At 38.5% G+C, this 27944-nt stretch overlaps 1 protein-coding gene across 1 annotated transcript in view; it reads left to right on the top strand.

The window, feature by feature from the left end:
• Positions 1-768: 768 nt before the first annotated feature.
• Positions 769-27944, top strand: part of SLC26A8 (solute carrier family 26 member 8) — a gene marked incomplete at both ends in the record, with an annotated part of 65360 nt that continues 38184 nt past the window's right edge. The window contains 4 exons of the mRNA XM_079713968.1: positions 769-953; positions 5998-6137; positions 18747-18863; positions 20709-20890. Of these exons, the coding sequence (XP_079570094.1) occupies positions 769-953; positions 5998-6137; positions 18747-18863; positions 20709-20890 (624 nt within the window). The remainder of the gene's footprint in view (positions 954-5997; positions 6138-18746; positions 18864-20708; positions 20891-27944) is intronic.

Here is a 27944-nt window from a genome sequence, read left to right as displayed (position 1 = left end):
CCTTAGAGATCATATTGTCAAACCATGTCATTTCATGGACAAAGAAACTGAAATTCACTTTCTAAGAAACTTGCCCCCAGTCATACAGCTAGTTATAAAAACAGCCAGGGCTAGATCTCCAGAATCCTGATATCCTGTGCAGTGCTTTTTCTGCTACATCATGATGCCACTAACTGGATACTTGACCATAATTCAAGAAATATTTGTTGAGGGCCTGCTAAGCATCAGGCATTATCCTGGGCTCTGGGGATACAGCCATGAACAAAGTCCTGCCTCTTGGATTTACATTTTAGTGTGGGAAACAGAGAATGAACAAATAGACAAATATTGAATCAGGTACTGGTTAGTTCTATGAAGAAAAGAAAAGGGTAAAGGGATAATGATGGATGCTATTTTAGAGAGAAAAGGAGTTAAAAGACACTATGTCCTTAGCATTTTCAGTGAAAATTGGTGATTATACTTTTACCTCTTAATCTTTTCCCCAGCAACATAGCAACATAAATGAATATAAAGAAAACTAGGCTTTCTAGCTGGACACCTGGGTTCTAGTCCTGACTCTAATTATTCAAAAACCAAGGCTGTTTAAACTTCTGGGCTTTGGTTTCTCCATTTTGAAAATGAAAATAATATATACCTTGCTTTCTTTATAGGGTTGTTTTAAGTATAAAATTATACAATAAATGGAATTTTTATTTCCATAAAAATGTGCCAAGGATCTAGATTTTTTAAAAACTGTCTTTTGTTTAACTTCTTTCCACTTATCCAGGAATGATGCAACCAGAGAGGAGCTTCCAGAGTTTGGGCTCTAGATACAGGCAAAACTCTTTCATGTATGATGTAAAGCGAGATGTGTACAATGAGGAGACCTTTCAACAGGAACACAGAAGGAAGACCACTTTCTCTGGAAACTTGGGCATCAACATCAGCACCATCAGTCACCATGTCCAGTGCCGGTGCGTGTGTGCGATCATTCAACTGCCACCAAGCTGGCAGCCCTAAAACTCTACTTGACACCTTTGGTGCCTACTTCTGTTTTCCTCCTCTGAATTCCTGTCATCAGAACCCTTAGCTTATTGCATAATTCCTCTACAGTTTTTTTGTGGTTTGTCTTGTAGCACCTTCTTTTTTTTTAATTTTTAATTTTATTTTTGGCTGTGTTGGGTCTTTGTTGCTGCACACTGTTTCTCGTTGCTGCGCAGGCTCCTCATCGTGGTGGCTTCTCGTTGTGGAGCACAGGCTCTAGGCGTGCGGGCTTCGGTAGTTGTGGCACGTGGGCTCAGCAGGTGTGGCGCGTGGGCTAAGTAATTGTGGCACACAGGCTCAGTCGCTCCGTGGCATGTGGGATCTTCCCAGACCAGGGATCGAACCCGTGTCCCCTGCATTGGCAGGCAGATTCTTAACCACTGCGCCACCAGGGAAGTCCCTTGTAGCACCTTGTTGATTATAAACTTCATGGACATAAAGACCTTAGCTGTCCCCCACAGCATCTAGGGATGATATTTAATAAATACATTGTTTGATTAACCACCATTGCCAGTCTCCTAACAACAACAACAAAAGCAACCGTGGTGAACTAATTAATGATAGCAGAATGACTATGTAAACCCTATAGTTCAGGGGCTCGTAGCCTGTTTTTGTGCTGTGAACCTTTTAGCAGTCTATCAGAGCTAATGAACATCCTTTCAGAATAATTTTTTTTTTACTTTTTTAAATTGTGGTAAAATATATATAATATAAAATTTGTTGTTTTAACCATTTTAAAGTGTACAAATTAGCAGCATTTATGACATTCACGTTGTTGTGCAACCATCACCACTATCTATTTCCAAAACTTTTTCATCACCCCAAACAGAAACTCTGTACCCATTAGGCAATAACTCCCCATTTCCCCCTCCTCCGGCCCCTGGTAGCCTCTCTTCTACTTTCTGTCTCTATGGATTGTGTATTCTAAATATTTCATTTAAATGGAATCAGACAATATTTGTCTTTCATGTCTGGTTTATTTCACTTAGCACAATGGTGTATCATGGATCAGTGCTTCATTTCATTTTATGGCTGATGATATTCCATTGTATGTATGTACCACATTTTGTTTATCCATTCATCTGTTAATGGATACTTAGGTTGTTTCCAATTTTTGGCTATCGTGAATAATGCTACCATGAATATTGGCATAGGAGTATCTGTTCAAGTCCCTGCTTACAATTCTTTTAGGTATACACCTAAGAGTGGACTTGTTGGATCATATGTTTAACTTTTTGAGGAATTTTTTTTCACAGCACCTGCAGCATTGTGCATTCACATCAGCAAGTGTTCCAATTTCTCCATATCCTCTCCAACATTTGTTATTTTCCATTTTTTAAAATTATAGCCATACTAGTAGGTGTAAAATGGTATCACATTGTGTGTTGCTTTTTTTTTTTGCATTTCCCTAATAACTAAATATGATGAGCATCTTTTCATGTGCTTATTGGTCACTTGTATATCTTTTTTGGAGAAATGTCTATTTACTTCCTTTGCCCTTTTAAAAATTAGGTTGTTTATCTTTTTGTTGTTGAATTATAGGAGTTCTTTTATGTATTCTGGATATTAAACCCTTATCAGATATATGATTTGCAAATATTTTCTCCCATTCTGTAGGTTGTCTGTTGATAGTGTCCTGTGTACACAGTTTTCATTTTAATGAAATCCTATTTATCTATTTTTTTCTTTTGTTGCTTGTGATTTTTGTGTCATATTTAAGAAACTATTGTGAAATCCAAGGTAATGAAGATTTTCCCCTGTTTTCTTCTAAGAGTTTTATAGTTTTAGCTCTTAAATTTAGATCCTTCATCCATTCTGAGTTAATTTTGTATACGGTATAGAGTAAAAGTCTGACTTCAATTTTTTCCATGTAGCTATCCCATTTTCCCAGCCCTATATGTTGAAGAGTCTATTATTTCTCCATTGAATGGTCTTGGCCAGAATATTTTTAAATGCATAAAATACATAATATTATAAAGGAAACCAGTTATATTGAAATATAGTTATCAAAATATGAAAATATCCAAAAATTATATTTAATGATTGTGGGTCTAATAACTACCATACTTTCTAAGTAATGATGAATATAAATGCCATTTTAAGATATCTGCAGCAATTTTAATGTAATATGAAGATATTTGTGATTCTATTGGTGAAGAAGTGAAGCTCTGCTGATACTACTGTGGTTTGTTGTCAATGTTCATAACTGAAGGAAATGCTACATTTCAGTTAGGAGGTTAATGAAAATAAAGATATAATTTTTCCTAAAGTCACATACCCCCATGAATTCTATCTAGAGACACCTTGGTCATCCATGGACCTCAGGTTAAAAATCCTTTGTGACCTACATCATGATATTAACCCTAACTACTCAAACTGTCCTCACTCACACTCCAGATTCATTAGTCCCTCTTGTCCCTTGATTTATCACTCACAATTGGCATGAGTTAGGTGACAAGTGAAGAAGGCCTCCATGCAGCCCTATTGCAGACCTTCCTCCCTCTGAGCCTTCCCCTTTGCCCATATCCTGACTTTTGCAAGTCGTGGTTTTGGATGTCCCTCCCCTGTCCTATACCACAACTCTCATTTTTTCTGCTCCAGGATGGGTCAGAGGTCATATATCAAAGAGAGCATTTGGGGGCCACATTGGTTTTGTCTCTACAAAAGGATAATCTTTTCCTGACTTATACCTCATCATAAACAGGTACTACCAAAGAAATTTCAGCCTTATTCCCCTCCAGCTGCCCTATGCTTAGACCCTTAAATCTGACCCACACTGCCTCCCATGGGTTTTTATAGCAGTGCTTATTCCCTACTTCTAAAACAAACAGTTATATCCACTTCTGAATTTTATATCCACTTCTGAATTTCTGAATCCACTTCTGAAAGGTAGCACAGCACTGTGGTTAAGAGCAAGACTCAGAAGCCAGATTGCCTGGTTTTGAATCCCAGTTCTGCTGCTTTCCAACTGTGTGACCTTAGGTAAGCTATCCATGCCTACTGTGCTTCAGTATCCTCATCTATAAAATGGGGATGATAAAAGCACCTACCTTATAAGGCAATTGTGAGGATTTAAAGAATATTTGTAAAGCACCTAGCAAATAGTAAAATAATAATAATAATAATCTTTTAATTTCATCTCTTTCTTTCTGCAGAAAACCTCATATCTTCCTTCATTTTCTCCCTTTTAGTTACCCAACTGCAATACTCCCTCTCTTTACAAAAATCTCCCCTGTGCTTTCACATCAACTCTTACATTCCTCACTTTAAAGATGCTTTAACTAGGATCCAGATTCATGTCGAAGTGCTTATAACTCTTCCACCACCAGCTTCAGTTTCTGTTCCTCTAACTCCTTCCTTGATCCCTGTCAGTCTTAGGTCCTCATTATTCCATGTCCATTTTATTTTTTTGCCATGCCAAAGAGCTTTGATGACTCTTCCTAGGGTGGCTGGTCTTCCAGGGTGGCACATGGAGAGGAAGGGACACTGGACCAGATGCAGAAACAAATTGTCCCAATGCCATGCTGTATTCTCCCCCATAGAGGGCCATAATTGGAGACAGCACACTCTCCACACCCAGGGATTCTCATAAAAATAGCAATGTGGTGTTCTTTCTAAACCTACGGTCTTGCTTCTGGCTCCTGAGCAGAATTCAACAGCTGTCGATAGGAACTGTGATGGTAATAGACTGGATAGAACACTGAACTAAAAATCACGAAATCTGGTTTCTAGCCCCAGTTCTGCCCACACTTGTTACTGTGACCTTGGCAAAGACATTTACACTTCTCTGGCCTTAATTACCTTAGGGACTGTAATGCTCATATTTGTTAGAGTCAAGCATATTGAAATTACTTCTTTTCTGAGCATACATTTTAGCCTTGCATACACTGAAGTTATATTTGTTGCTACAGTCAAATCCCAATTATTCAGCAATAGCTCATACATGAAGAATCTCCATACTCTTTGTTTTCAGCCCATAATGAGATATAAATAGCAAAAAGCAATTTAAAACCATATTAGCTTTACTAATGGATTAATTGATTAACAGATTGATTGACTGGTTTACAATGATTCTGCTGTTTTAGATGATCTAAAGGTTAAAGTAGGTTTTCTCAATCTCAGTACTGTTGACATTTCGGACCATGAAATCATTTCTTGTGGAGGGCTGTCCTGTGCATTGTAGGATGTTTGGTGGCATCCCTGGCCTCTACCCACTAGATGTGAGTCATGACAATCAAAAATGTCTCCAGACATTACCAGATGTCCCTTAGGGAACAAAATTGCTTCTGGTTGTTATCCACTGGGTTAAAAGATAATACAACCTTATTTTATTGCCTTTTCTTTCCATGGCTAATGCCATAAGCACAAGACTCCATATTCTATATTTTCTGTAAATTTCTGCATATTACCGGTCAAAGCCATGTAGAGTTAATGCTTGGTAAAAATTTTAGTATACAAGAATGATGTGACTGTGTTAATTCCCTGCCACCCACCAATAGCACATCTCAAAAAACTGTCCTTACCAAGAGAAAGCCATAACAATCCATTTTTTTACTGGAAAATTTTGGTAGGTTGAATTCTTTTCAAACATTCTGTAAAACCACAGGCCTGATTCGTATGCTGGACTTACAAGGCCTAGTTCTTGTCATACTTTCATATGACACTGATTCTCAGTTGAAGGTGATACTGTCCCCCAGGGAACATTTAGCAGTGTCTGGAGACATTTTTCATTGTCACAACTAGGGGAGGGGATGCTATGGCATCTAATGGGTAGAGATCAGAGATGCTGCTAAACATCCTATAATGCACAGGACAGCCTCACAACAAAGACTTATCCAGTCCAATATGTCCAAACATCAGTAGTGTTGAAAGAAACTCTGTTGTATGGGAAGAAGAAGGTACTCACTATGCCTTTTCTTGGCCATGTGGGCTTTTCCTTTGAGAACCTAATCAAGTCTCTGTTCTTTCTCACAGCTGCTCATGGCACAAGTTTCGAAGATGCATGCTTACAATCTTTCCATTCCTAGAGTGGATGTGTTGTTATCGATTCAAGGATTGGCTTCTTGGAGACTTACTTGCTGGGATAAGTGTTGGCCTTGTGCAAGTTCCCCAAGGTAAGGAAGATACGAAGGTTTTTCACCCACAGACAATACATCAGACCTGGTCACTTGCCCAGAGTAAACAAATTACTTGTGCTAGATGAATACAAAAAAAATGTGAATTCCATTCACATCATTACCATTTGTTTCCTTACCTGCCAAATTTCTAACTCTTCTAGGGTAGTTCCAAAAGTCTCAGTTTAGTTTAGACCCCTGATACTTTCTAGAGTATTTGTAATGCCTGCTCATGGTCATTTTTTGCTTAACTAGTCATTTTATACTCACTCCAATAGATCTCACTTGGCATTGGTTTTACTTAAAAAGGTGAAGGATAGGAAACACAGCATGCTAGCTTACCTTCAGCAAGTTACACACACAGTAGTCCAGGGGCTACTCTTTGGTCTTACAAGTGGCAGTTCAGATATAACACAACAAGATCACACAGATAGGTACGGGAGCTATCTGGGCTTTAGAAGCCTCATTTCCCAAATAGAAACCAACATCTCTTGTAATTCCCATAACTGATGCCTCCATGGGTCCCACAGCGACATGCCCAGTTACAAGAGTCATTGTGCTCTGAGAAGCTCAAAACTAAGGCTTCCCACAAGATATTAATCTTTAATTCATAGTCCCCTTGGTCCAGATAGAATATACTAATCAGGCTCCTTTTACCATAACTAATGTTGGCTGGTAACACAGCTGACATTCCACCATTATCAGGTTTCCAAAGAAACAGAGCTAGAAGGTTAACCCAAGATCAACTTTATCAGAGAAAGAGAAAGGATTTTGTGTTAATCTGTTACTCAGAGTAGTTCACTATTCCCTACGTAGTCTTTAAACACCTCTGTTTCTCTATTCTTCTGGGGCAAACCAAGCAGGGTTGAAACTTGTGATTGTAAAGCACAATGAAGCCAACCAAAGGGCCAGTGGTAGCTGAAATTCAACTCTGGGATAGGGCTGTTAGCTGGAGAAAAGGGATCCCTTTAAAATAATTAATTAATTATCATACAGTAAAATTTACTTCTTTCATACAGTTCTATTAATTTAAACACAGGTATAGGGTTATATAACCGCGCCACAGTCAAATTACATAACAGTTCCGTCAGCCCCCAAACTCTCTTGTGCCATCACTTTTTAGTCACATCCTCTGCTAACTTCAAACCCCCAGCAACCACAGATCTCTTCTCCATCACCATAGTTCTGTCTTTTCAAGAATGTCATATAAATGGACTCATACAGTATGTAACTTCTGAAGGGTGGCTTCTTTAATTCAGCTTTATGCCTTTGAAATTAATGCAAACTGTTTTGTGCATTGATAGTTTATTCCTTTCTATTGCAGAACAATATTCCATTATATGGCTATATCACAGTTTTTTGTCCATTCACTTATTGATGAACATTTTGTTTCCAGTTTTGGGCCATCACAGAGCTGCTGTGAACATTCATGCACAGGTTTTCGTTTGAAAATATTTTTCGTTTCTCTAAGGTAAATAACCCAGGAGTGATATTGTTGGTTATATGGGAAGTGTATGTTTAACTTTGTAAGAAACTGCCACACCGTTTTTCCAGAGTGGCTGTACCTACCATTTTACATTCCCACCAGCAATGTATGAGAATTCTAGTTCCTCCACACCCTTGTCAGCACTTGATATTGTCAGTATTTTTAAATTAAGCTTTCTATTTTGAGTTAACTATAGATTCACATGAATTTGTAAGAAACCACAGAGAAGTCCCTTGTATCCCTTACCCACTTTCCTCAGTAGTAAATCTTGCAAAACTATAGCTCAGTCTCACAATCAGGATGTTAACATTGATGCAGTCAAGATACAGAACATTTCTACCACCACAAGGATCCCTCATATTGCCCTTTTATAGTCAGCCCCACTTGCTCCCTGCCCCCATCCCCTCCTTAATCCCTAGCAATCACTAATTTTTCTTCATTTCTATAATGTTATCATTTCAAGAAAGTTACATAAATGGAGTCATACAGTGTGTAACCATTTGGTATTGGCTTTTTTCCCTCATAATAATACTCTGGAGATTCATCTAGGTTGTTGTGTATATCAATAGTCTATTCCTTTTTATTTCTGAGTAGTATTCCATGGTATGGATATACCACAGTTTGCTTAAAATTTCACCCTTGAAAGACATCTGGATTGTTTGTAGTTTTGGGCTATTACAAATATAACTATTATGAACATCTGTATGTAGGTTAGTTAACATAGCCTTCATTTCTCTGGGATAAATGTCCAGGAGTGCAATTGTTGGATTGTATAGTAGTTGGCATGTTTAGTTTTCTAAGAAACTGCCAAGCTATTTTCTAGAGCGGTTGTATCATTTTACATTCCTATTGTCAATGTATGAGTGATACAGTTGCTCTTCATCCTCACTACCATTTGGTGTAGTCACTAGTTTTTACTTTAGCCATTCTGATAGGTGTGTAGTGAGATCTCATTGTGGTTTCAGTTTGCATTTCCCTAATGGTTAATGATGTTTAATATTGTTTCATATGCTAATTCTCCATCTATACATTTTAATGAAATGGCTCTTCTTGTCTTTTGCTCATATCCTAACTGGGCTGTTTGCATTTTTACTTTTGAGTTTTGAGAGTTATTTATATATTCTAGGTACTAGTCCTTTGTCTTTTGTGTTTGGCAAATATGTTCTCCCAGTCTGTAACTTTCCTTTTAATTCTCTTAACAGAGTATTTACAGAGCAAAATTACTAACCTTGATGAGGTCTACTTTTTGATATCTGTTATTTTAGCCATTCTAAGAGATATGTAGTGGTATCTCATTGTGTTTTTAATTTGCATTTCCCTAATGGTTAATGAAGTTGAACATCTTTTCATGTTTTTATTTGCTGTCCTTCGATCCCCTTTGGCAAAGTGCCTGTTCAAGTTTTTTGCCCATTTTTAATTGGAATTTTTTTCCTATTGTTAATTTTTTTGTTTTGTTTTGTTTTATTTTTGTTTTTTTGCAGTACGCGGGCCTCTCACTGTTGTGGCCTCTCCCGTTGCGGAGCATAGGCTCCGGACGCGCAGGCTCAGCGGCCATGGCTCACAGGCCCAGCCGCCCCGCCACATGTGGGATCTTCCCGGACCGGGGCACGAACCCACGTCCCCTGCATCAGCAGGCGGACTCTCAAGCACTGCGCCACCAGGGAAGCCCTCCTATTGTTAATTTTTGATAATTCTTTTTATATTCTGAGTACAAGTCCTTTGTCAGATATGTGATTTTCAAATATTTTCTCTCAGTCTGTAGCTTATCTTTTCATTCTCTTGACAGTATCTCTAGCAGAGCAAAAGGTTTTAATTTTTTTTTTTTTTTTTTTTTTTTGCGGTACGCGGGCCTCTCACCGCTGTGGCCTCCCCTGTTGTGGAGCACAGACTCCGGATGCTCAGGCTCAGCGGCCATGGCTCACAGGCCCAGCTGCTCCGCGGCATGTGGGATCTTCCCGGACCGGGGCACGAACCCGTGTCCCCTGCATCGGCAGGCGGACACTCAACCACTGCGCCACCAGGGAAGCCCAGGTTTTAATTTTGATAAAGTCCAATTTATCAATTTTTTTTCCTTTTATGGATTGTTCTTTTCTTATCACATATAAAAACTCTTCACTTAACCATCAGGTCACAAAGATTTTCTCCTATGTTTTCTTCTAAAAGTCTTACATTTTATGCTTTACTTTTAGAACTGATCCATTTTGAGTTAATCTTTAAATAAGTTGTGAAGTTTAGGTCAAGGTGTATTTTTTGCTGCATTTTTAAAGAAGACTATTCTCCAACGAATTGTTTTTGAACTTTTGTCAGAGATCAAATAGCCATATTTTTGTGGGACTATTTCTGGACTCTATTCTCTTCCATTGATGTATATGTCTACCCCTTTCCCAATATCATGTATCGATTATTGTATCTTTTTAGTAAGTCTTAAAATTGGGTAGTGTGATTCCTCCAATTTTGTTCTTTTTTGAAATTGTTTTAACTATTCTTTCATACAAATTTTAGAATCAGCTTGTCAATATCTACAAAAAATCCTTCTGAGATTTTGATAGCTATTGATTAAATTCATAGATTACTTTGAGGAGAATTGATATCTTATTATGTTGAGTTTCCACTCCATGATCACAGTATGTCTCTTCATTTATTTAGGTGTTACTTTAATTTCTTTCATCAGCATTTGTAGTTTTCAGCATACAGATTCTGTATATATTTTGTTAGATTTATATCTAAGTATTTCATTTTGGAAGAGATATTGTATATGGTAATTAAAAACATTTTTGGTTTCCAGTTGTGCATTGTTTGCATATAGAAATACAACTGAATTTTGTGTGTTTACCTTGTATCCTGCAACTCACTTATTAGTTCTAAGAATCTTTTATAGATTCCCTGGGACTCACTACATTGATAGTCATATCATCTGTGAGTAGAGACAGTTATGTTTTCTTCCTTCTAATATGAATGGCTTTTATAACTTTTTCTTGCTTATTGTACTAGCTAAGACTTCCAGTATATGTTAAATAAGAGTGGTGAGAATAGACATTTTGCTTTGTTCCTGATCTCAGGGGAAAAGCATTCAATCGTTCAACATTAAGTATGATGTTAGCTGTAGGGTTTTTGTAGGTGCCCTTTATTAGGTGGAGAAAGTTTGTATCTTTTCTAGTTTGCTGAGAATTTTTATCATAAGTGAATGTTGTATTTTGTCAAAGTTTTCCCTTTAGACTGGATTACATGAGTTGATTTTAAAATATTGAACTAGCCTTGTATTCCCAGAATAAAGGAGTACCTTTAAAATTTTTCATATGGCAGATACAAACCAAAATGATCCATTTGTATGAGTATATTCACTTCCAGGAAAGTATCAGAAAGTCTCTAGAGCATTCTTGTGGTGCTGAAATGAGAGACCTGAACTCTTGGCACTAATGCTTTGCCTGTGAGTCCCCTACTGACACCCACTTATCAAACATCCTTCATTTATGGTCAAAGTTTGAGGATATTTCTTTGCTAAATTTCCAAGTCATCAGCATAATTTCGTACCAAAATAAGAATGACATTAGGATGTATAAGTATACCTAGCATCCAGCACAGTATTTGGTACATAGTAGGTACTCAGGATATTTGTTGAATAATGATTATATAACTGTGTGAATGAATGAATCCAAGCAACTCTTGCTGACTGACTAAGGAAATGTGTGTTATTTTAAGTAGTGTGAATAATGAAATAATTTGTAGTGTAAATAATTCAAAAGTTTTACTTATATTTAAACAGGTAGGACCTAACGACTTAATAATTTTCTTCAGATGAAACAAAAATACTGCATGATGAAAACCTTATTAAAAAGGTGCTGGCTCTTCCTTACAGTAGAATCCCAATTTACAAATGTGAAAGAAAATAGAAAATCACCATTAGTGAAAAACTACGGTAATACTTATTGGAGATAAAATCCACTAACAGAGGTTAAAATTAGTGGGTAAAAGTTTGCAATCTATGTAACAGGATTTGCATAGTTTCAAAGTATCTTCCTCAAGATATTTATCAACTACTCCACTAATTTACAGTAGAGAACCTGGGAGAAACTACCTTAAACAAGTGATCAGTGCTATCACCACCAATAGTAAGACATATGGAGATCACAAATCTTGTGATATGATGCACTAAAAAGGACACAATACCATTTCTGTAGTATGCGCATCAAAAATGTATAACCTTAGTATGATCATAAGGAACCTAAGCAACCCCAAACTGAGGGGCATTTGGCAAAATAGCTCATCTATTAATACTCTTCCAAAGTGTCAAAGTCAAGAAAGACAATTAAAGACTGAGGAACTATAACAGATTTTAGGACTAAGGAGAAATAACAACTAAATGGAGTAGGGAACTGTGGATAGAATCCTGGAACAGAAAAAAGAAATTAGGGGAAAAACTGTTGAAATTCAAGTAAAGTATTTAGTTAAATTTCTAATGTTAATTTCCTGATCCCAATAATTATACTATGATTATGTACAATGTTAACATTAGAGGAATCTATGTAAGGTATATATGGAAATGCTCTATTATTTTTGTAGCTTTTCTATAAGTCTAAAATTAGTTCAAAATGTAAAAACTTTTTGAGGTTTTGGAGAGTCTGGAGACTTGGTTTCTCTCTGTTTCTCCATGGCTTAAGCTTAACTGAGACTTAGACCACTTAGTTCTCAGGCCGTTACCAAGTAATTCTCTTACCTTCCCTGCATTGGTGAGTTATTTGAAACCCTACATTTCAAAAGACTTTCTCCTCACACTACATGTTGCTTATCAAGAGTAAATAGGGCTGGGCTTCCCTGGTGGCGCAGTGGTTGAGAGTCCGCCTGCCGATGCAGGGGACACGGGTTCGTGCCCTGGTCTGGGAAGATCTCACATGCCGCGGAGCTGCTGGGCCCGTGAGCCATGGCCGCGGAGCCTGTGCTTCCAGAGCCTGTGCTCCGCAACGGGAGAGGCCACAACAGTGAGAGACCCACGTACCGCAAAAAAAAAAAAAGTAAATAGGGCTATTCAGGGACTTCCCTGGTGGCGCAGTGGTTATGAATCTGCCTGCCAATGCAGGGGACACGGGTTTGAGCCCTGGTCCAGGAAGATCCCACATGATGTGGAGCAACAAAGCGCGTGTGCCACAACTACTGAGCATGCGCTCCAGAGCCCGCAAGCCACAACTACTGAAGCCCGTGCACTTAGAGCCTGTGCTCTGCAACAAGAGAAGCCACCACAATGAGAAGCCCATGCACCACAACGAAGAGTAGCCCCTGCTCACCGCAACTAGAGAAAGCCTGCGTGAAGCAACAAAGACCCAATGCAGCCAAAAAAAAAAAGAGTAAATAGGGCTATTCGATATTATACTGGAATTCACAGGCAGTGTATTAAAGCAAGGAAAAAAATATAAACGTAAAGAATTGCAAAGCAAGAAATAAAACTTCATTCGTAGATGTATTTTTTAATGTAGAAAATTCAAAAGAATCTACAGATAAATTAATAGAATTAATAAGATTTTATCAAAATTGCTGGATATAAGATGAGTAAATAAAAATCAATTACATCCCTTTATACCTGCAGGAAACAGAAAGTGAAAAAAAAATTTTAAATACCATTTACCAAAGCATAGTAAATATGAAGTAAGTTGTAATGAAACTAAGAAATGGTATGCAAGACCTCTATAGAGAAAATATGCAACTTTATTGAGAAATATTAATAAGGACCTAAATTAATTGAAAGATAGCATTTTCCAAGAATAGGCAAATTCTTTTGAAGAGCAACACGGGAGGATTTGCTCCTCCAGCTATCAAGACTGAATATAAAGTTATAATGTTTAAGATAATGTCCATCAAAAGTAGAAAGAATAGGGCTTCCCTGGTGGCGCAGTGGTTGAGAATCCGCCTGCCGATGCAGGGGACACGGGTTCGTGCCCTGGTCCGGGAAGATCCCACATGCCGCAGAGCGGCTGGGCCCGTGAGCCACGACCGCTGAGCCTGCGCATCCAGAGTCTGTGCTCCGCAACAGGAGAGGCCACAAAGGTGAGAGGCCCACGTATCGCAAAAAAAAAAAAAAAAAAAGTAGAAAGAATAAATAAGCATTCATATATACGTATATTGGACTACACAGAAGGAAAATGAGCACTCTCAAGCAACTCACAGCAACATGGAAGATACTTATATACATAATAATAAGAAAAATAAGCAGAAATAAAAATTGTATACAATGTAATTCCATTAATATAAAGTTCAAAAGTGGACAAACTAAATTATACTATTTAGGGATATGTATACCAGTGGTAAAACTATAAAGAAAAGCAAAGAAATTATTATCACAAAAGTCAAAATAATGAATACCTCTGTGGGGAGGGATGGAGTTGTGATTAAAGATCTGGGTGGGGATAATGTGGGTGTTTGTTTTATAAATATTTATTAAGCTCAACATCTATTTTAATGCACTTTCTATTTATATATTTCACAATAAAAATGGGGATTACTAAATTTATTACAAAACTATTACTAGACTAATTACTAAAAAAAGTAATTAAACAGTGTGGTGGACTTCCCTGGTGGCGCAGTGGTTAAGAATCCGCCTGCCAATGTAGGGGACACGGGTTCGAGCCCTGGTCCGGGAAGATCCCACATGCCACGGAGAACCTAAGCCCGTGCGCCACAACTACTGAGCCTGCGCTCTAGCGCCCGTGAGTCATGACTACTGAAGCTAGCGCGCCTAGAGCCTGTGCTCTGCGACAAGAGAAGCCACCGCAATGAGAAGTCCGTGCAGCGCAACAGAGTAGCCCCTGGTCGCCACAACTAGAGAAAGCCCGCATGCTGCAACAAAGACCCAACACAGACAAAAATAAATAAATAAATAAATTTATATAAGAACAAAACAGTGTGGTATTACAGACTTAGACAATTAGGCCAGTGGAACAGAAAAGGGTCACACATTTATATGTTGCATGGTTTGTATCAGATGTGTCACTATAGAAACAGACTTGGACCCACCTCCTAGAGAAATGGAAATAAAAACAAAGATAAACAAATGGGACCTAATGAAACTTCAAAGCTTTTGCACAGCAAAGGAAACGATAAACAAGACCAAAAGACAACCCTCAGAATGGGAGAAAATATTTGCAAATGAAGCAACTGACAAAGGATTAATCTCCAAAATTTATAAATGGCTCATGCAGCTCAATAGCAAAAAAACAAACAACCCAATCCAAAACTGGGCAGAAGACTTAAATAGGCATTTCTCCAAAGAAGATATACAGACTGCCAACAAACACATGAAAGAATGCTCAACATCATTAATCATTAGAGAAATGCAAATCAAAACTACAATGAGATATCATCTCACACCAGTCAGAATGGCCATCATCAAGAAATCTAGAAACAATAAATGCTGGAGAGGGTGTGGAGAAAAGGGAACACTCTTGCACTGCTGGTGGAAATGTGAATTGGTACAGCCACTATGGAGAACAGTATGGAGGTTCCTTAAAAAACTAAAAATAGAACTACCATATGACCCAGCAATCCCACTACTAGGCATATACCCTGAGAAAACCATAATTCAAAAAGAGACATGTACCAAAATGTTCATTGCAGCTCTATTCACAATAGCCCGGAGATGGAAACAACCTAAGTGTCCATCATCGGATGAATGGATAAAGAAGATGTGGCACATATATACAATGGAATATTACTCAGCCATAAAAAGAAACGAAACTGAGCTATTTGTAATGAGGTGGATAGACCTAGAGTCTGTCATACAGAGTGCAGTAAGTCAGAAAGAGAAAGACAAATACCGTATGCTAACACATATATATGGAATTAAAAAAAAATGTCATGAAGAACCTAGGGGTAAAACGGGAATAAAGACACAGACCTACTTGAGAATGGACTTGAGGATATGGGGAGGGGGAAGGGTAAGCTGTGACAAAGCTAAAGAGAGGCATGGACATATATACACTACCAAACATAAGGTAGATAGATAGTGGGAAGCAGCCGCAGAGCACAGGGAGATCAGCTCGGTGCTTTGTAACCGCCTGGAGGGGTGGGATGGGGAGGGTGGGAGGGAGGGAGATGCATGAGGGAAGGGATGTGGGAACAGATGTATATGTATGACTGATTCACTTTGTTATAAAGCAGAAACTAATAAAAAAAAATCATTTAAAAAAATGTTAGAAAGATACACGGTCTACAGTAAATCTTCAAAATGATTGTTGCTGCTGTGCAGCAGCACAGCACAGCACAGTGTATCCTATTAAAGGTGTAAAATCCATAAAACACATTAAGTTCAAAATTAAATATGAATTTTTACCTTTCAAAAAAAAAAAAAAGAAACAGACTTTAAAAATGATGTGAAACAATTGAATACTTATATGAAAAAAATCAATTTGTAGACCTCTACCTCACAGCATACACAAAAATCTGTTCCTTTTAGATTAAAGACCCAAATATGAAAGATAAAACTGTAAAGATGTTTTTGGAATAAAATAGGAGAATATCTTCATGGTCGTGAGGTAGAAAATGTTTCTTAAACAAGACACAAAAAGCACTAGCCTAAAAGGAAATGACTGTTAAGTTGAATTAAATAAAACTTAAGAACTTCTGTTTATTCAAAGACATGATGAAGGTTGAAAAGCAAACCATAGAATACCCAACAAAGGACTTAAATCTATAATATATATATTCCTACATATCTGTAAGGAACTGCTAAGTAAAATTGATCAACATTATTGGTAATCAATGAAGTAGAAGTGGAAATTAACTGACTCATACACACTAAAATAACAATTCTGACAGTATCATGTGCTATTACAGATGTAGATAATGGGAATTGTCATACGGTGTTGGTGGGAATGTAAATTGTACAACCATTTGGAAAACAGTTTAGCATATTCTGGTAAATGCCCCAGCAGTTATGCTTCAGGGTATATCATCTTGAGGAATTTATACATCTGTGCACCTGGAATCATGTACAAGAATATTCATAGCATTATTGTTCATAATGGCCCCAAAACTGTTAACAAAGACAGGAGACTATGTAAGCCTGGAGACAAAGAGAATGGAGAAATAGCTGCCTGGATCCTGATGGCTTTTTAGTTCTGTTTCCAGTCTCTGATGAGGCCCAACTGACCTTTGTCCTCTTTTAATAAATTTCCTATTTTGGGAATTCCTTGGTGGTCCAGTGGTTAGGACTCAGTGCTTTCACTGCCAGGGCCCGGGGTCAAGACTGGGTTGAGGAACTAAGATCCCTCAAGCTGGGCGGTGCAGTCAAAAAAAATTCTTCTCTTTTGCTCAAGCTGATTTGAGCAGGTTTTCTGTTACTTGCAGTCAACTGAGGCTTGCTTAGGGAAAATATGTGGAAGAGGAACCTATAAATTACAAAAGACTCAAGAGACATATCTACTAATGTGAAGACCTAATTTGATATAAACACAAAGATTGTAAAAGAAAGCACAACAACAACAACATCAACAAAACAAAACACAACATATAATAGCAAATAACTTTTTTAAAAGATCACCCCCAAACCCACCATACCTCTGGTTCAAGGTCTCTCATGAGGTGGCAGTCAACTTATCAGTTATCTCAAGGCTCTACTGAGGCTGGAGGATCAGCTTCCAGGCTCACCCATGTTTGCTGGCAGGCCTGGGTTTCTCGCCATGTGGGCCTCTACATGGGCTGCTTGAGTGTCCTCACAACACGGCTGCTGGTAGGACCATGTGTGGGGCCCAGTGCAAGGTGAAAATGCAGAGTCCCTAGTTCAGAAATTATCCAGAATTTCAAGATGGTCAGAGTAGAGCATTAAGCCAAGTGTGGAGGCTTTCTAAGCCCAGGGCACTATGTGACTGCATAGGTCACACACCCTTGAAGTCAACTCTGGCAGCTGATGACCTGAATGAAAGAGAGAGCCAGAGAGCAACCAAGACAGAAGCCACAGTCTTCTTGCAACCTAATCTCAAAAGTGACATCATTTTTGTTGTAGCCTATTTATTAGAAGTAAGTTATTTCATGCTTTAGTGGTGGAGCTCAAAAAAGGGCATGAATACCCATTAGCCATTGTAGATCATCTTAGAGGTGGTCTACCAATACAACCATATATGAGAAATCAGGGAAATTTGAACATTGACTGGATATTTGATGATGTTAAAGAACCATTAATAATTTCTTAGGTGTGATGATGGTATTGTACTCAAAAGAGGGTGTTTTTTTAAAAGATATATACTGAAAATATCTACAGATGAAATGATTTAGTGTTTTGGATTTGCCTCAAAATAATATGGGATGGGAGAGGAATGGGGGCATTGATGAAACAAGATTGGCCATGAGTTGGCCATCGTTGAAGTGGGTGATGGGTACTTGGGGGTTCATTATACTCTATTTTTCAATAAGTTTAAACTTTTCCATTAAAAAAAAGCCTTGCTCGTTTAAGGCAATAAATTGGCTCACCGGACTCATAACTGATTTCTGATGAGCATACTGGTATGATGTAAATTGCAGAGAGTCCCTCAGGGCAGGAGCTGTGGACTTGAGACGTCAAAGGATGACACCATGCATGTTAATCCATTTGCCTCACAATTTCCAAATTCTTATCGTGCTTCTTAGAAAAGAAAGTAAGTATTGAAGAAGGAGCTGAAGGAAGAGACTGGAGTGGTTGGCATATGGAAGAGAGACAACACATACCAACTTGGAGTCACGTCAGTTAGGTGTGACAATCCTTGCCTGTTCTCCAGCTTTTTCTCCAGCCCTGGAGGATTCCTAGGGCCTTCTTGTACTAGACTGGGGGTAAGAATGGGGCTCTTCTGAGCTGTTGGAATTAAAGGTCTTGTTGTTGTGATGTTTGCTTTCCATGATTTGCATGAAGGCCTCACAGTGAAAGGTGTTTAAGCCTATGATTTAGAATTGATGTGTAAAAGCTTGTGATAAAATAGGAAGAGAAGTTAGAAATCAAAGGAGATGATAAAAAGTACTAATTAAGGGCTGTATGCCAAGGGATTCTGTTACCATAGTCAGCTGTATACATGGGTCATTTTTATTTTAAATATTCTTTACAGTTTTTATTTCAGGTGACTTTTAAAAGCCAGACTACCTTTGCTTACTTAAAGTATCTTGCTTTTCAGTCCTGACGTTTGGTTTGCTGGCAAGGCAGCTGATTCCTCCTCTCAATGTCTCTTATGCAGCTTTCTGTGCTTCAGTAATTTATGGAATTTGGGGATCATGTCATCAAATGTCCATTGGTGAGTTCAGTGCCGGAACCACAGGAGGTGGATGAAGTCTCCATCTCAATCATTTACTTATTGCTAAAGAACCCAAGCTAAAGCTATGTTTAAGGTAGAAAGAAAGGAGGCAGAAGATGGATATTCTATCCATAGGGTTAGTGTTCAGATTTTAGAAATTGAACACTTCTTTTGTGATATTATTAATGTCACCACCAGACAAACAGGCCAGCAAGCTATTAAAGGAATTATAGGACAAGAGGTACTTTTCTTGGTGAAATTACCACATGTTGGAATCTGACTATCCTCAACCTGGAAGATCCAGAAATGATTTTGCCAAAACTCCTAGACTGGATCCACTTTTCAGCTGTACCCATAATAACCAAAATCTGTGGACCTGATTTATAATAATCATGTCAGGGCTTCCCTGGTGGCGCAGTGGTTAGGAATCCGCCTGCTGCAGGAGACACGGATTCAAGCTCTGGTCCGGGAAGATCCCACATGCCACAGAGCAACTAAGCCCGTGTGCCACAACTACCGAGCCTGCACTTTAGAGCCCGCAAGCCACAACTACTGAGCCTGTGTGCCACAACTACTGAAGCCCATGCGCCTAGAGCCCGTGCTCCGCAACAAGAGAAGCCACCGCAATGAGAAGCCTGTGCACCGCAGCAAAGAGTAGCCCTTGTTCACCGCAACTAGAGAAAGCCTGCGTGCAGCAATGAAGACCCAATGTGGCCAAAAATCAATCAATAAATAAAATAAATTTATATAAAAAAATAATAATAACAGTAATCATGTCAGATTATTAATTTACATTGAGAAAATGCTGTCATAGTAATCAAAGCACTCAAACCCACAGGATAAGCACTTTTCTTCCCTAAGTCAAAAGTCCATCTACTAATTTATAATTGGAAATGACTGTTACAGAGACCAGACTAGCTGAAGGTCATATAATTAGCACAATTTCTTCCCCTAGGTGAACCTATACAGAAATCAAATCACAAAATGCCCTGAGAGTCTCAGAAGGGCATCGCCAACATTCACTCAGTAAAGTGCCTTTTTCTGAGCTTCCAGACTGTATTACTGACCAAGCAACCAACACTGACCATTCTGACTGTCAGTTTTTCTCCAGGTGTGTTTGTATATTCAGTCCAGTGGCCATCCCATTCTGTTGAGTGCTCCTTTGCCTTTTTTAAGGACAATATTCCATATCTTTACTAAAATCCATTATGTGTTGATTTTACATTTGAACACTAAGAGAACTATTTTATTCCCATTTTTCCAAGTTCCCAGAGCACATTACAATCATTTCCAAATACTGATAACAAGGGCTACTAGAGTTTTGTTTCTGTTACGTACTTTAAAGGTAAGATTTGCCTTTGCCTCCCTTATGTTGATAGTAGAAGTAAATGAAATTATATTTGTAATAGGTTTAGCTCCATGTCATTTTGCACCTAAAAAATCCTTCATAAGTGTTAGGTATTATTTTTCTTCTTATTATTATTGATTAGCTTTGTTTTCTGATCCTTTCACCACCATCTCATTTTTTACCGTTTCTAAGAACGCACACAGTGGCTGAGCCTGATAAACATTTCTAGTCAATTTCTCTTTAATCCTATTCCATATGCCCATGATGCAAAGAGGTTAATACCTAGACCACCAAGATCTAAAACTTGTAAGTTGGTTACAGTACATGGAGCCAGAGTTCTTTTCCCTGCTCTTTCTTATTTCTTGGTGGCCACTTTCAAATAAGAAAAGTTTGTCAGATCAAGGGCAAAACATCAGACCATGCCTTGCTTTTGTCAATATCTGTCAGTTTACCTGGACTTAAAACCTCACCTTCTGCCTAAACGTTTTCTTTCATAGGTACATTCTTCCTTGTGAGTGCTCTGACGATAAATGTCCTGAGGACGTACCCATTCAACAGTGGCCACCTAATACTGGGAACTTCCATCAAGGATGACTTTTCTAACCTCTCCTTCTTTGAGAGCTATAACAAATCCTTGAGTGTGGTGGCATCCACAACTTTGCTGACTGGGATTATTCAGGTAGGACCTGAGTCTCTGAACCCCTGAAAAAGCAATAAATAAATAAAGGGTCTGCATGTGGACCCCTTCCTTTCATTGCTCCTGTTACCCATTGTGATATATCTGGAACTTAAGTGATTGTGTGTGTGTGTGTGTGTGCGTGTGTGTGTGCGCGCGCGCGCAATTTATTTAATTATTTATTTACCCTCAACAAATTTTTTTTCTTTTACATCTTTATTGGAGTATAATTGCCTTACAATGGTGTGTTAATTTCTGCTTTATAACAAAGTGAATCAGTTATACATATACATATGTTCCCATATCTCTTCCCTCTTGCGTCTCCCTCCCTCCCACCCTCCCTATCCCACCCCTCCAGGCGGTCACAAAGCACCGAGCTGATCTCCCTGTGCTATGCGGCTGCTTCCCACTACTTAAGTGATTTAATTTTTCAAAAACTTATGGGTCTTGTGGATAGGCTGTCTCCTCAGTAACAAAACTTCTCCCTCCTCTGAAATCTACCACATTGGTTTAGGATGAGATACTCAATATTCTCATCAGTCCCTGATACTCTAAGACTAAAGAAGGGTCCCAGGGACTGTGGCCTAGAGTTCTACTCATGATTTCACTTTTTAAAAATTTCTTTCTATTCTTTCAAGAAGAATAGCATTCATGGGCTCACATACTATATTTTTGGTTAGTGAGCATTAGAGTCAGACCTGAAATCCTTTTTCTGCAATGACAGGACTCAACTAATGGACAATATCAATGATTTATTAAAATATCAGACCTTATTTTGGGCAGTGTCTTTAATTTCTTCTGAGAGTCTACCATCTGAAGTGTCACCCACTAAACTAAAGTCACATATTTCAGTTTTATTCCTCTTTCTTCTCAGCTAACCTGCTCTATAGCTGATTTTCACTGATTTCCCCGGGGCCATCTTTTATTATGCAAGGACTTACTGGAAGCCTACAAAGGCAGGCTATTATGGTAGGCTGACCCCAGCCCTGACACTTACCAGCTATGTGACTTACTTAAGTTATCTTACCTTCGTGGGCCTCAGTTTCTTCATGTTTAAATTGGGAATAATAATATTTATATTGCATAGTTCTTGTGAGGATTAAGTGAGAAAATGCATGCAAAGCATTCAGCCCAGAGCCTGTCACATAGTAAGCATTAATAAATTATAATCACCAAGTATAGAGAAATGAAATTTGTACTTTAATAGAGACCAAATTTTTTTTTTTAAAGATATAATACCAGGCTTCCCTGATGGCGCAGTGATTGAGAGGCCACCTGCCAATGCAGGCGACGTGGGTTCGAGCCCTGGTCCGGGAAGATCCCACATGCCGTGGAGCAGCTGGGCCCATGCGCCACAGCTGCTGAGCCTGCGCTCTGGAGCCTGCGAACCACAACTACTGAGCCCACGTGCCACAACTACAGAAGCCACTACAATGAGAAGCCCACGCACCACACGAAGAGTAGCCCCCGCTTGCTGCAACTAGAGAAAGCCTGCAAGCAGCAACGAAGACCCAGTGCAGCCAAAAATAAATAAATTAAATAAATAAATTTATTTAAAAAAATAAAAAGATATAATATCTGTGTTTAAAATATTCAATCTTGTAGGAGAAGATAAAATAACAGGCAGTAAGTCAGCAACCTATTAATTATCTAAGTGGCCTTGGCAAGTTCTTTCCCATTGTTTGAGTGTCATTTTTCTTTCATGTAATAAAGGAGGAGATATTCCATTTACAGGAAGATGGAATATATGTACTTTTGCCTATTCCTCCTGCTAAGAACAACTAAAAACCTTGGAAAATTATATACAGAACAAATGTTAAAAGACTCTGAAAGGTGAAGAGAAGAAGACAAACTGGCTCAGACCCAAGGAACAACACAGTTGTGAGTTCCTTGGGTTTTCTTTTTTGCCTCATATATCTCAAACTTGGTGCTGAAGAAGCCAGAAACCCAAAATGCCAACATGGGCAGACCAAAAAAAAGCCCCAACAAAAGTCTGCTCTTTATAACCACAGGACCAGGAAAGACTAGCAAGACTGAAAACTTTTACCCAATAACTGCTCTACTCTAGACAAACACCAAAAAAACAAAAAACAAACCTGTGGTGTCATCCCCACTCATGCCAGCAAAGGCCAAGCAGGGAGCCCAGACTTCCACACTCACCCAGCTGTAATGAGGTAGCCACCTGGGGTATTGTCAGAGAAGGCCAAATAGGGAGTCAAGGCTTTCATCTCCACTGGGCAGTAATGAGACACCCTTCCTACTCTTTGCTGGGGTGTGTCAGAGAAAGCCTAGTGAAGGGTCAGGTCTTTCACCACAACACAGCATTAATGATGACAACCCCCTCTTCAGCAGTGTCAATGGAGGCGATGTAGGGAGAAATAAAGGCATTTCTGTCTCTCCCAGCCAGGATGGGAGGCCTAGTGGGGAGCCAGAACTTCCATCCCTTCCCAGCAAAAATGAAGAGTCCCTATTGCCTCAAGTGTCAGTGGATTTTGAGAGGAGAACCTGGACTTCTGCCTTACCAGGCAGTAACAAGGTGGCACCTTCCCCTTCCCCTGCAAGCACTTTATCAAAATAAGCTGGCTAAAACAGAAGGTTTAAATAAGATCCAGAGTCTTATAGCATAGTACACAAAATGTCAACAATTAAACTGAAAATAACTTGTCATATCAAGAACCGAGAACATTTCAACTTAAATGAAGAAAGAAATGAAGAAAAAGATGCCAGCACTGAGATGACAGAGATATCAGAATTATCTGGCATAAATTATAAAGCAGCTATCCTAAAAACGCTTCAGCAACCAGTTATGAACATGCTTGAAACAAGTGAAAAAATAGAAAGTCTTAAAAAGTAAATAGAAGACGTAAAGAAGAACCAAGTGAAAATTTTGGAGCTGAAAAATACAGTAACCAAATTTAAAAATTCAAAGGATGGGCTCAACAGCAAAATGGAGGAGACAGAGGAAAAAATCAATGAACTTGAAGACAGAACAATAGAAATTACACAGTCCGAACTACAGAGAGAAAATAGACAGAAAAAAAATTAACAGAGCCTCAGGGACAAATGGGACTATAACAAAAGCTCTAAAATTTGTGTCATAAGCATACCAGAAAGGGAGGAGAAAAAAGATGGGGCTGAATTATTTGAAGAAATAATAGCTGAAAACTCCCCAAATTTGGCAAAAAATATAATCCTACAGATTTAAGAAGCTTGGAAAAACCCAATGAAGATAAATCCATAGAAATCCACATCAAGACAAATCATAGTCAACCTGTTCTTTTTTTTTTTTTTTTTTTAATTTTTGGCTGCATTGGGTCTTTGTTGCTGCACTCAGCAACTTTCTCTAGTTGTGGCGAGTGGGAGTCACTATTCATTGTGGTGTGCGGGTTTCTCATTGTGGTGGCTTCTCTTGTTGCAGAGCACAAGCTCTAGGCATGTGGGCTTCAGTAGTTGTGATGTGTGGGCTCAGCAGTTGTGCTGCACGGGCTCAATAGTTGTGGCTTGCGAGCTCTAGAGTGCAGGCTCAGTAGTTGTGGTGCATGGGCTCAGTTCCTCCGTGGCATGTGGGATCTTCCCTGACCAGGGCTTGAACCCATGTCCCCTGCATTGGCAGGCGGATTCTTAACCACTGTGCCACCAGGGAAGTCCCCATAGTCAACTTCTGAAAACTAAAAGCAATGAAAAAAAATCTTGAAAGCAGTGAGAGAAACACTTCACCTACAGGGGGAAAATAATTTAAATGACAGCAGATTTCTTGTTAGAAACCATGGAGACCAGAAGGAAATTGCACAGTATATTTTGTTTATGAAAGAACTGTCAATCCAAAATCACAGCCTCAGTGAAAATATCCTTCAAGAATGAAGGAGAGGGATTTCCCTGGTGGTGCAGTGGTTAAGAATCCGCCTGCCAATACAGGGGACACAGGTTTGAGCCCTGGTCCGGCAAGATCCCACATGCTGCAGAGCAACTAAGCCCATGCATCACAGCTACTGAGCCTGCGCTCTAGAGCCTGTGAGCCACAACTACTGAGCCCACATTCCACAACTACTGAAGCCTGCATGTCTAGAGCCCATGCTCCACAACAAAGAGAAGCCACTGCAATGAGAAGCCCACGCACCGCAACAAAGAGTAGCCCCTGCTCGCTGCAACTAGAGAAAGCCCACATGCAGCAATGAAGACCCAACAGAGCCCAAAATAAATAAATTTTAAAAAAAGAATGAAGGAGATATCAAGACGTTCTCAGATGAAGCAAAACTAAGAGAATTTGTCACCAGCAAGACCTACCCTAAAAGAATGGCTAATGGAAGTTCTCTAAACAGAAAGGAAATGATAAAAGAAGGCATCTTGGAACATCAAGAAGGAAGAAAGAACAATGGAAAAGGAAAAATATGGATAAATATGGTAGTTTTCCTTGCTTCTTGGGTTTTCTAAATTATGTTCGATGGTTGAAACAAAATTATAGCACTGTCTGATGTGGCTCAAAATGCATATGGAAGAAATATTTAAAACAATTCTTTTATAAAAAACATAAAGGGAGGTAAAGTTTCTATAATTTGCTCAAACTGGTAAAATGTTTACACTGGTAGACTGTGATACGTTATGCATATATAATGTAATACCTAGGACAACCACTTAAAATCTATACAAAGAGATACACTCAAAAACACTATAGATAAATCAAAATGAAATTCTAAAAAATGTTCAAGTAACCAATGAAATCAGGAAAAATAAAGAGTTGAAAAACAGAAAAAACAAACAGAAAAATGGCAGACTTAAGCCCTAACGTATTGACATTTACATTAAAGTTAGAGACTGACATATTTAGAAATATGCTGTCTACAAGAAACATCAAATATAATAATATAGACAGGTTGAAAGTAAAAAAATGGAAAGATAGATTATGCAAATATTAATCAAAGGAAAGCAGGATTGACTATATTAATATCAGATAAAATAGACTTCAGAGCTAAGAAAATTACCAGAGGTAGAGAGGGACATTATATAATGTTAAAAGTATCAGTCTACCAAGAAGACATAGCAATCCTACATACGTATGCACCAAACAACAGAGCTACAAAATATGTGAAGCAAAAACTGATATAACTGGAAAGGAGAAATAGACAAATCCACAATTACAGTTGGAGACTTCAACACCCCTCGCTCAACATTTGATTGGACAACTAGACAGAAAATCAGCAAGCATATAATAAAATTCAAAATATCAACAACATCAATAGGATTTGAGACATTTACAGAATACTCCCACCAATAACAGCAGAATACACATTCTTTTCAACAACCCATGGAACATACAGCAAGATAGACTGTATCCCGAGCTATAAAACAAACCTCAATAAATTTAAAAGAATTGAAATCAAACAGTATGTTCTCTGACCACAGTGGAATCAAACTAGAACTCAATAACAAAAAGTTAACAGGAAAGTCTCCAAATATCTGGATACTACTAAACAGCATACTTCTAAATAATCCATAAGTCAGGTAGGAAATCTCAAGGGAAGTTTTTAAAAAATACATTGAAGTAGGGACTTCCCTGGTGGCGCAGTGGATGAGAATCTGCCTGCCAATGCAGGGGACACGGGTTCAATCCCTGGTCCAGGAAGATCCCACATGCTGCGGAGCAACTAAGCCCGTGTGCCACAACTACTGAGCCTGTGCTCTAGGGCTGACGAGCCACAACTACTGAGCCCACGTGCTGCAACTACTGAAGCCCACGCGCCTAGAACCCATGCTCCGTAACAAGAAAAGCCACCACAATGAGAAACCCGCGCACCACAATGAAGAATAGCCCCCACTCGCCACAACTAGAGAAAGCCCGCGCGCAGCAATGAAGACCCAACACAGCCAAAAATAAATAAAATTAAATCTTAAAAGAAAAATACCTTGAAGTAAATGAAAATAAAACATACTAAAATTTTTGGAACACAGCTAAAGCAGTGCTGAAAAGGAAATTTATAGCACTAAAATGCATACAGTAGAATAAAGAAAATGTCTCAAATTAATAATACAAGCTCCCTCTTCAAAACCTAGAAAAATAAGAGCAAATTAAACCCAAAATAAGCAGAAGGAAGGAAATAATAAAGAGCAAAAATGAATGAAATTGGAAAGTTTACATACTGATGATTCCATTTATGTAAAATTCTTGAAGTGATAAAATTATAGAAATGGAGAATAGATTAGTTGTTGCCAGGGATTAAAGATGGGTAGAGGTCAGAGGATGGAGATTGGAGGTAGAGATGAGAGGTGAGAGGCTATTAAAGGACAACAAGAGGGATCTTTGTGCTGATGGAATTATTTTGTAACTTGGTTGTATTGATGTCAGTATCCTAATTGTGGCATTGTATCAATACTATAGTTGTGCAGGATGTTATCATTGGGGTAACTGGGTAAACCGGATCTCTGTGTGTTGCTTTTTTACAATTTCATGTCAATCTACAATTATTTAAAATAAAAAGTTTAAATTTAAAAAAAGAAGTCTGAACTAGATACTAATATCTAACATTTATTGCTATGTGCTGTCAATATTCAAAGCACTTTACATGTTTTATCTCATTTGATCCTCACAACAGCCCCCTGTATGAGGGTAGGTATTATTCTGGTACTTATTTTAAAGAAATAAATGTAGAAAGAGGTTAAGTGAATTGCCCAAGGTCACATAACCAGTACGATTCCAAACTGGGATTCAGGCTCAGTTTGTCTACCTCTAGAATCTGTGCACTAGATAACCTTAAAGTGCAAACTAGTGTTAATAAAAGTGAAGAGTTTGTTGTCAAAAGAATATGAAGTGGGGACTTCCCTGGCAGTCCATTGGTTAAGAGTCCACGCTTCCACTGCAGAGGGCATGGGTTCAATCTCTGGTTGGGGAATTAAGATACCACATGATGCGCAGTGTGGCCAAAAAAAAAAAAAAGAATGTGAAGTGAAGGGATAAATTTTAGCTGGGATGAAGTTGTCTGGGAAGGAAACAACCATTTATTGAGCCTTTCCTTCATTCACCAAACATTTAGTACAGAACTTCCTCAGTTTATGATGGGGTTAC

This window comes from Hyperoodon ampullatus (assembly GCF_949752795.1).
Source record: "Hyperoodon ampullatus genome assembly, chromosome: 10".
NCBI lineage: Eukaryota > Metazoa > Chordata > Mammalia > Artiodactyla > Ziphiidae > Hyperoodon > Hyperoodon ampullatus.
The sequence above is the reverse complement of the archived record's forward strand: the minus strand, read 5'-3'. Positions and strand labels throughout refer to the sequence as shown.